The sequence below is a fragment of the Anser anser genome (genome assembly GCF_964211835.1).
Source record: "Anser anser genome assembly, chromosome: Z".
NCBI lineage: Eukaryota > Metazoa > Chordata > Aves > Anseriformes > Anatidae > Anser > Anser anser.
The window spans coordinates 7,460,923-7,472,033 of NC_139723.1; the positions used below are offsets into that span (position 1 = coordinate 7,460,923).

Sequence of the window (11,111 nt, forward strand, 5' to 3'; positions counted from 1 at the left end):
CTAGAGTCAGGGGGGAGGTCTTGAAGAGGTTTTTCAAAAATTGTTCCCACCTCTTTAATACGGTGGTTTAAAATCAGTCACCAGAGTTGATCACTGTATTTTGGCATGCTTACTGCGACCTTATTTTTGAAGGAATTTATTTTCAATATGTTCATCTTTGGAGAACAATGGCCTCGCCCAGCCGGTTTCTGTGGCTGTGAGGTGTCCTGAGCTGTACAGGTCTGTGGAGCAGATGGTACGGCCGACAAGTTGTGCTGCCAGCTGGGAATGCCCCTCGCTGCCATTTAAAACCATGCATTTACTCTTTGCACAGCGAAACAATTCAACCCGTTTCTTCATAAGCTTTTCAGCCTGCATGCAGACTGCTGACTTCAAGGGGCATCCCATGCCCTGCATCAGTCTTAGGGCTCAGCCCCAACCCTTAGGTATTCGATGACTAGCTGTGGATGAAGGCATCCTCCCTGAGCACACAGGCATCTCTGTGTTAGCTCTTTCGCACAGAACATAACAGGTGGGGTGGTGCTGCCTTTTGGTGCCTCTGAGTGTGCTGTCCCCCTTTGTCTACACCCAATTTTGATTAAAAAAACCTTCGCCTCAAAACACCCCATTTAGAGCTGAGATTGGAAGGAATCTTCCCTGGCAATGCATCCCTCAGGCTCCCGCAGTCACAGGACGTAGATATTTAGGTCAAGTGCTCAGGTTTTCCTCTTTAAGCCGTTCCGTTACATGCAAAAGCTTAAAATGGCTGTAATAAATGGAGTTTGATTAGGTTTGTATAAAACCCCTGCCTTTTGATTTGGAGTGAGAAGTCAAGCCAAGCACCCTCATCCTCTGTGGGAGTGACCTAACTACCAGCTATTAACGAGAGACAGAGGGTTAATGCCCCCCCTCCCATCCTTCCACATGAATTAATGAAAACTAAGATTGAGCAGTTGCCATTTAGGAGGCCTTCTAACCTATTGGCAGGGAAAAAAAAACACAGCAAATCTGCACTCAGTTTATTGACAGTGTTTTATTTTATCAGATGTTCTGGATGCACGTTCCACCCTTGTGGGGCTTGCTATTAAAGTTCTCCTATTTAGGGAAGGGGCAGAGTATAGGAGTTTTTATTATTGATGTCATATGTCAGAAGCCTGACCTTACTGCAAATCCCTAGGAAATTACATTCCACTGACATATGGTTTGAAGAGCAACTAATAAGCTAGGTGAAGTTTACATACTATCAGTCCAAATCCCTGTTCCCTTAAGTCTGAAATCCTATTTGCTTTGGGGAAACCTCTTAATAACCTAGTAAGAACAGGTTTCCACTTAATAAACATTTTTCTTCAGCAACACCCTGTAAATGCTGTCAACTTGCTGAGCTGGAGTCAACCAAGCATTTTACAAAGGTGTGGATAATCTGCTCTCAACAGTTTTCTGTGAAAACACTGGAGATATTGTTTCTGACAACAGTGAAATTGTTTAAAAGGTTCTTCTCCACTACAGCCACAATGTAAATCCTTTTTTTTTAATGATTCCTGTCACAGTATGAAATTTCAAACCTTCACACAAAGCTAATTGAATTATCTTTATATTTTCATCTGACCTCACATTTCTTCACTTGAAAAAAGAAAAAAAACTAAGTGTTTTTTTGCTGGGATCTAGAGCTGATGTAACTCTTCTTCTTTCCCATTGGTCTTCCTTTACCAAGAAAGTAATCTGTGCAGGATACAGTTTGTTTTTAACTGTATATTAAGAGGAAGAAAATGGATATTATTTCAGAGTACATAATTTCGAAGCTGAGATAGTGCTTGCCCCACATGAATGAATTGATTTGTTTCTTAGCCAAATTCTCCCTTTTACAGAACAATCAGATTGAAAATGTTGTGAATTTATTTGGAAATTTGATAAATAAACTTAAGTATAATGAGTGAAATGCTAACAATGAATTTATATTGCTTTGATAAGTGAAATTAATGTTGGTATTATTGCTGCTCTTGGATTAATACAGGGGACTTCCTGTTTGAATGTTACTTGCTGGCATATGTTTTCATTACCTTGAGACAGAGTCACATTTTTCTTAGTAGCACTATCAGTTCAATGCCATCATAAGGCAAGGATATGTCCTTTGATGCCTAAACAGAAACAGAGTTGCAGAACTGCTGTGAATGTTTGTGATGCTGCTAATGAAGACTTATGGCAGGCATGGTTTTGATCTGCCAGAGCTTCAAACCCTGCTTCTGAGCAGCTGTGCAATTTTCCTCTTTCTTAGAGGAAAAAAAAAAAAAAAAGTTTAAGTTGTGCTTGTACTTAATCAGAAACAAGGTCACTGCCTTGTTAGAGAGTAAAACTGCATGTGTTAGCTGCAGCCACCCTCACCCAAGTGCTATCAGTGGCCAAATCTTGCTATGTCATGCTGCTCAGAAGAAAACTCACAAGGGCTTTAATCTTATGTTGAGAGCATGATGTAAAATTACACTGCTTCGGACATTTCACTAATTTCCTTTCTCTACTGCTAAGATGCAGCTGTATGAGGTCTGCTTTGCCTGAGATCTGTGGGATCCTCGGGCATTTTACTGGATTGTCACTGGCACCTTGCTGGTAAATGCATCTGGCACCTTAACGTTAGGTGCAGAGCAAGCACCTGGCTGAAAACCAGGTTATCTGCCAGCATCCCTCTTCCCCACCTTTTTTCTTCCTTTTATTATACCTCTGCATCCAGAGAAGGAAAATACATTACAATGGGTCAGTTAGCACTGGATGCCAGTGAGGGTGGAGATGCCATGCCATGCTAAGTTAGCAGAAATTAGTATAATGCTATATGTTTGTTTAGATTGTCCTTATCTGCCTGCTGTATTTTTTCTCCCACTCCCAATATTTATCAATTCACTACAGAAAAACTTAAAACCTTATTCACAGCACAACAACTGACTTTCAGAGTCCCAAATCAGCCACTGTTTGGCCTGATTCTGCAGTGGGACATCCCCATTTCTACTCAAAACCTACCTTGATAATATCGCATCATGCCACTTAAGACTCTCTTCTTTCTCTTGCTAGGTCGTTTTTACTACCTAATACACCCGACCAAGCTGACCTATGATGAGGCTGTGCAGGCCTGCTTGAAGGACGGCGCTCAGATCGCCAAAGTTGGCCAGATATTTGCTGCCTGGAAGCTCCTGGGATATGACCGTTGTGACGCCGGCTGGCTGGCGGACGGCAGCGTCCGCTACCCGATCTCCAGACCAAGGAAACGCTGCAGCCCTAATGAAGCCGCTGTTCGCTTTGTAGGCTTCCCCGATAAAAAGCACAAGCTGTATGGTGTCTACTGTTTCAGAGCGTACAACTGAAAATACCTAGAGCACACTAGATTTAAATTCATTAAGAACATGTGAAAGATTTCTTTTCGATACGAACTCATGCAAGTTACCAAAACTGTGATAAACCTTTCTTACTGTAAAGAGTGATTTTCATAAACCCAACCCATTAATTTGTTTTTGGTTTTGCTTTAATATTTTTGTAAAAGTATCATTCCATAGATATTTTAAATTAATATAATTTAAAGGAAGCTCTAGGTAAGGAATTTTTAGAGCCAAAATCTTTAAGCTACATCATCCCAACAAAATATAATTTTCATGATTGGGGCATGCAATAGAGCTTGAGAATTGCTAGGACACAATTATGGAATGTAAGGCTACTCAAAGCAGAAGCTTTTAAAAGCACAAATTTTACATATTTATACCAGTTTGAGATACACTGCAAATTGATTATATCTGGAGTTTTGAAATAAGATAATGTTTTTGTTTATAGGGGGTCAGTAAGGTTTTGCAAAAAAAGAAAAAAAAAGAAAAAAAAAAGCCAACACAATAACCACAGCAAGCCAGATGATTGGAAAAGACTGTTTTCACATGGGAATGACATACAGTTTAATAAAAGCAGCTAAAACAGTCCACAAAAATAAGATTTGTTTAAGAGTCGAACCCTGTCTTTCTGAAAAATAGGTTTATGATCCAATGCATATGAACAAGCACAATTAGTTCTGAACATTTCAATTGTGTTTTTATTATGTATAAATCATTGATGAAGGAGTGAATAATTAATTAATGAGAAAACCCTATTTTCTTCTTAACTCAAATTAAAGATGCCTGAGAAGTATTGTGTTACCTTTGAGTAGCTTTACTGAGTTATTTTTAAACTCTTAGGCCGTTTGCTGAGCAGTATATAGCATCTACTCAGGGCAGTTGTATAAATGAACTGCTGGACAGGAAAATTATAAACTTTAGCAGCTTGACTTTACATTAGCTTTTGAAATATTATTGTCTTAATGAAAGAATATTAGAATATTTAGATTTCTTAGCTATTTACACATCACAAGAAATAAAAATTGGAAAAAAAATGATTAAGTCTTAGAACAAGATTATTAAATAAAATCTGAAATCAGCTATTAATGTTTAGAAGAGAAAAATACTTTATTTCCTTGCATCTCATATGTATCTAAAATACATCTGCTTTTTAAACTATCAGTGAAAAAAAATAGTATCACTGGCCCTGAATTATTTAGTTAATCCTCCTTAGAGTTAGCAGAAATAAGTACTGAAATACGTTTTTTTCTCTAAATCTGCAGTGGTCTAGGTGGAAGATGTTTACCTATATCTGCCAGTGTCAGAGATAAACATGCACTGTGCATGGTGCCTAGGATTTTCAGAGCTGCCTAAAGTACTAGGTCTTCCCTTAATGCCAATTTGAAGGAATTTGGATTCCTGATGCAAACCCATTTTGGATGCAGCAATTCTTGGTGCTCATCTTCGGATACCTTAATGCAACCAGTTTTTCAGAGAGTGGGTGCTCAAGGCTTTCTGAAAATTTACTCCACTTATGCTGTCTCAAGCTGGATATCCAAAAAACAGAGGCCACTGATAAAAAAAAATAAAAATAAAAATCTTGGTCTGGAGTAATCTCTTAGGCGGTTTTGAAGTTCTCTATCCAGTGTTGGTTCTACCACTTAAAAATGTAGAACTCTTTTCCTACTCTACGCTTACTGACTATGAAGATTTCAGAGGACCAATATTTGTATTTTGCAAAGTTTTGTAGCTTCCCATAGTTTCCGTATCTAAATGAGATATGGTGGTATTATCCAAGTAGAACACAACTGGTAGGCTTTTGTGAACGGTTTAGTTATTTTCCCATGGACATGGCTATATAAATCTGATTCCCAATGTGGTGGTGGTCCTGTTTTAAAAATCTGTGAACAAACCAGGAACAGTACGTGGTAAGACTGGAGCATAGAGATACCAAGGTTCGAGTCGTATTGTACTGGAGTTCATTCCCATTAAGCTCAGAGGCAACTCTCCATCCTCTTTTCTGACATACTGACAGTATGAGTGTTTGCTCATACTACACAGATGAACCAATCTTGGTGCCAAACCACCCCCTCCCCTTTTTTGTTCAAGTTGGAAGTTGATTTTTTTTGAAAATCTATCATTTAGATATAAATTGAGAGATATTATAGGCCAGGCCCCTATACCCATGTAATTTTTACACATTTTTAAAATCAGTGTCCATTTCACACATTTTCTCAAGCCATTCAGAATATTTTCCAAACACTTGGGAGAAAAATAAACAGGAATGAAAGTAGAAATAAAATATATATATATATATTTGTGCAGGAGAAAGAATAGGGTGTGCAGACTGTACTGTGACCAATAAGAATACATGTTGTCCCCTGTCCAACCTTCAGAAATACAGAAAAAGAAGTAGATAGTATCTCTGGAGCTTGGGCAGGGAGGTTGTGAGATGAGAAAGACCATAGGGAATATCCCAGAATGGTTGTTACCCCAGCTAGATCCAGACTTGCTGTAAAGTGGGAAGCCCTTCATGCAGCTGGCTCTAACCTCCCCAGAGATCTGGAGGAGGCTGCATGGTTTTCCTATTACACAGCAGTTAAGAGACCCTCATGGAATCTCTTTTTTTTTTTTTATTATTATTGTCTTTTTTTTTCTCCTTTTTCTTTTTTTTTTTTTCTTTTACCTCTCCAGGGAAACCCTTCACAGGGTTTCACCCAGACACATTTTTCTTGCAGGATTGGGGATTATTATGTGCCTGCATAAAAATGTAGTCCTCCAACCCACTCGTGGGGCTGGCTAAAGTGCCCTCACTGCTAGACCAAAGGCACTGCAGGAAAGGCGAATTCAGCCTTTCGTCAACTTTGCAACATGCTGGGGATGGCTGGTCAGGTCCTAAATCACAGCAATCTCAGGCTTGCTCTTGCTTATGCTTTCTGCGCCCGCATCTCGGGGCTGCCGCTGTGACAGCCCGGGCGTAGCGTATCGCCCTGCTTTGTGCATCACCTGTGCTGGTGGCCGAGGGGGTTTCGTACCACGCACGTGTCCCCTCGGCTCTGGGGATCGCCCCACGGCTCCAGTCTGGCAGCACGGCGAGGCCATGGCACAAGAAGGAACAAGTGGCCCTCGGCTGCCGTGTGAGCACAAGCGGCAAAATGTTATCGCTCAGCTGTAGCTGCAAGTTCGCACTGAAGATAAATGCTTGCTAGGAATCAAAAGCTCATGTAATGGAGTCTCAGTTTGTGAATTTACATTCGTCATGTTACTTACAAAAAGCCCAGTAGTCTAACTTGGGATCAAGCTAGTTTTAGATCAGTATATTGATATGCAATATTATATATTATTATAACAGATAAAGTTAATGGGATAGCGTGATGAAAATATGTTTGTATGAAAAATATAATTAGCTCTAATGTAAGCAGGTTTAAAAAACATAAAGTGTATGATTACATGCTAAATGGGCACAAATGGGCAAAAAGACATGAATTCTATTTATTTTTACAGCTACTGACTCCATTTCCTTTTATAATGTCAAATGTCAGGATGTTTTCTTATTTTTGAATAAGCTAGCTAGGTGCTTAAAAAACCTTAAAAAGCAGCTTAAGAACTGGATAAAAGTCTGTGCTGTTTTCTGTTGGTCGGAGAAAATTCTGTCATTAGAATCAATTCATGTTCTCTGTCATTATCTTGTATTTCACAATGCATCTGTATTTTAATGCCCATGAATGACAACAATTAAATCATGTTGTTCTTTTCAATATGATGATTTCTTCTTATTGACTGGATGCTCTTCTACTTCTTTCCCAGAAAAGACAAAAGGGAATGGAAAAGATCAAAGTATGAAAATACTTTGACATAGTAAACATAGTAAACAAAGCAATTACCAGTCAAGGGGAAAAAAGAATAAGAGAGAGAGAGAGAGAGAGAGAGAAAGAAAAGAAAGGAAAGAAAGGAAGAAAGGAAGGAAGGAAGGAAGAGAGAGAGAGAGAGAAAGAAAGAAAAAAGAAAGAAAGAAAGAAAAAGAAAGAGAAAAGGAAGGAAGGAAGGAAGAGAGAGAGAAAGAAAGGAAAGAAAGAAAAAGAAAAAGAAAGAAAGAAAGAAAGAAAGAAAGAAAGAAAGAAAGAAAGAAAGAAAGAAAGAAAGAAAGAAAGAAAGAGAAAGAAAGAAAGAAAAAGAAAAAGAAAGAAAGGAAAGAAAGAAAAAAAAGGCAAAGAGAAAGAAAGAAAGAAAAAGAAAGAAAGAGAAAAAAAGAAGAAAGAAAGAAAGAAAAAGAAAGAAAGAGAAAAAAAGAAGAAAGAAAAAAAGAAAAAGAAAGAAAGAAAGAAAGAAAGAAAGAAAGAAAGAAAGAAAGAAAGAAAGAAAGAAAGAAAGAAAGAAAATACTCTGTGAAAAAGATTTACAATTAGAATAAAGAGAACCATATTCCAAAGACTTTTGTTTTATGTTTCTTTGAAGCATTTTGAAAGTAGAAATACAAGTGCCAATTTCTGTTTTGTGTTTTCTCCCATCTTATAAAATAAAATAAAATATATACAAGGAAGTTTGTTGTTGTTGTTGTTGTTGTTGTTGTTTTGGTTGGTATAGTACTCTGCTTTTGCGTTACTAGAAATTGGATTTAGAATAACATATCACATTTTGGAAAATTTATGAAACTATTTCTTTAATCCTATGACCTTAGAATTAAAAACATTAAAAAAAAATCCTTCTTTGTAATGTGTAAAGAGAAAGATTTTTTAGTGTTGAGCAAAGAATTAGTTATTAAAAGCACAGAGGCAGATTTTCAGCTTCTGTAATCACACAATTTCTGCATTATTTTATTGATCTGTGCTGGAGATTAAACCCTGAAAGTTACATATGGTGCACTGTTTAGCTTAGAAACCAATCGTATAAAAACTTTCAGTCTATCACCCGTCCTTAAAAATTGAATGAAAAAGAGTTTCAAAATGAGTGATCCAGTTTTCAGAATAAGGTAAATCTATAATAAAATTAATGCATGATTGAGATGAACATACTTGATTTTTTAACAACTTAGTTAAAACAATTTTTAAGTGGGTAACATTTTGATTTTACATTAGACATAAAATTAAAACTGCCTTTGGTAGGAACAGTCTCTCAGTAATTAGGCTTTCCATTTATAGTGGCAGCTTCCATTAGATTACATCCCACTATTCAGAATAGGGATGCTGTCTTCATGTTTGGAATTGGCTGGATTTAAGACATGCATTTGATGGAACTGCCACAGAAATAGAAATGTCTGGATTTTCCCCTGAAGACTTACTAAATGAAGCAGTAGGCTGCCATTTTATTTAGCCATTCTCTCATTTACACAGAAAGGATATTAGTAGTTTTCTGTTCATTAAGGACAACAGATAATTGTTCTTCTTCTTGAGGGTTTTAAGATGTTGGATCTTTCACACTAGCCATTTTCTCCTCTTTTCAGAAGCAGTGATGAAAGTTGAACAAGTACACTACAGAGCAATAAAATTCCAATGTTAGGTAACTTACTATGTTAAACAAAACAAAACAAAACAACAACAACAACAAAAGACTTCTCCAGGTTTCAAATCAAAATACAAAATTAACAAATGCATAGTCTTAATTTTAAGAGAGCTGTGTGAACCAGTCATTGTTTGTAAAGGCATGGGTGAAATTATAAAAAGTAATTACTATCAAAAAATAATTACTCATCTTCATATACCATTAACAGTGAAATACACTTGAAAATAGGGATGACACAAAGGGTTATTTAAGAAAAAAGAAGGAAACAGAGAACAATAATTCAGGTCCTTGTCTTCCACAATGCATTTGCCTTCCCTGTATTGTGCCCAGTAATAACTAAGAAACAAGTTCAAATGTGTAATTTAAAAACAAACAGACAAAACAAAGAACAAATTGAAATAGATAAGAGTTTGGAAATATTTTATTTTTTTTTGCTAAGTCTCAAACTGGAAGCAGGAAATTCTCATTAGACTTCTAATATTTTCCCCTTTTTGTTTGACAATGTCTCAATCTATAAAGCCACTACAGAGTAAAATGTGAAGTCCATTTATTACTTCAATGTTATGCCAGAGGCAAGCAATTGTTTGCCTAATAACAACAGTTCTAACATGAGACTAAGCTAATGAATTATGCACTAGTGAATTTTCCAACGTGTCCAGTGGGTGTTTGATATATTTGTTATTTTTTGAAGGTTGGCAAACAAAATGAAAATGGTATGCTTTGATACTAGTTGAATGAGAGTTTTGGTTTTTATTCGTTATCAAAAAACATATTGCAAGGCATTTCAGATTCTTAATGCCTATGCTGTTTTTCACTGTATTTACATACAAAACACCCTTTGCCTTCTAGTTAATTTCATTCTGATTTCTTCAACAGGAGAACATTAAGTATGTGATTGTCTTTTATGTGGAAAAACATCAGATTTCAAAAATTTTAAGCTCCAACTCAAACAAAGAGTAGAGAAAAGAACAAGTCTTCATTTCAAGAGAAGTGATTTTTGAACCAGTGGCTGATTCTTACTGTGGCAAACTTCTGAATCCCAATGCAAAATTAATTTATATTCTATGATACCAAACATGAAGCAGCAGTGACTATTCTTTCTCTTGTCAAGGATGTTGTTTTTTTTTTTTTTTTTTTGAGTTTTTAGTTTTTTGTTAGTGCTCCTGATCTGGAGATTTTTACTTTTCATTTTGCTCTGATTGCCTGTAAATAAGGCAAGCAACCTCCTTATCTTCTGGGTAATGACCCAATAAGGCATTTTACTAAGGTTTTCTGAGCGAATATCAGAGACACAGACATTCACTTGCACACCAGGGTGTCCCATGTGCACAGGGTCAACTTTCATATTTATGTTACTCATGGTCTCTAGTGAGTGAAATACTTAAGCTGCTTGTTTGACCCTACTTAGCTTATCCTTGAACTTAGAGATCTGCAAGATAAAAGTTTCCAAATTTGTGAATCTAACTAAAATAGCAATGTTTTCTTTAGTTCAATGGCAGTGCTGTACACGCAGGCTAAGGTCAGAGCTACATATGGCTGCATGTACATTAAAAAATAATCAACATAATTAATTGAAGGCAGCTCTGCATTTTTGAAGTGTATCTTGTGATCATCTGCACTTCTTGCACTTTGGCTCGTTTTGCAGAACAATTCTGATGTGCATGAGTTTGGTTGCCTTCAGAGGAAACTAAATTGGAAGCTCAAGCTGAGGTGGACAACAAATGGAGCACAGCCCAAAGGGGTATGTAAGGGTCTGATCCAACCCTCTGTCCTTCAGACATCTTCAAACCACATAAGTGGAGTGGACACTGGGCTCAGGGACCAGACCAAATCCCACCCCAATGAAAAATACTATATCCCACACTGTACAGATGTAGGAATCTCAGCACTAACTGCTTTAATGTGCTGAACCACTCCTGTTGTATTGAATTACTTGCCAATGCAGACAAAGCACAGATGGAGTGCTGTTTATAAGCATGTAGCCACGTGGAAAACAGCCCAGAGATATTCCATAACATTGCTGCTTCCCAGCTACCAGGAGCACTGGATTCAGCACACTTGTAATGCAGATCTCCTTCAGCTCCTCCTGAAGTCCATAAGGCTGCCATCATATCCAGGGAGGTTTATGGACAATTTTGGATTTACATGAATATTTATACACACCCATGCTTCGCATTCAGAAATTAATAGTATTTTCTCTTATCAACTTCATGAAAAGAACAAATTTAATATGCAATGTTGTCTTTGAGCTTTGTGTCCAGCTGGAGGCACGTGTGGATCCTCCATTCTGCTCCG

The 11,111-nt window shown here is 37.2% G+C and overlaps 1 protein-coding gene across 7 annotated transcripts in view; it reads left to right on the forward strand.

Moving 5' to 3' along the window:
• Positions 1 to 7,473, forward strand: part of HAPLN1 (hyaluronan and proteoglycan link protein 1) — a 64,329-nt gene extending 56,856 nt beyond the window's left edge. For all 7 annotated transcript variants that reach the window (XM_083818082.1, XM_083818083.1, XM_083818078.1 and 4 more), the window contains one exon: positions 3,037 to 7,473. In XM_083818082.1, the coding sequence (XP_083674208.1) occupies positions 3,037 to 3,326 (290 nt within the window). In that variant the 3' untranslated portion in view covers positions 3,327 to 7,473. The remainder of the gene's footprint in view (positions 1 to 3,036) is intronic.
• The last annotated feature ends 3,638 nt before the right edge of the window (positions 7,474 to 11,111 follow it).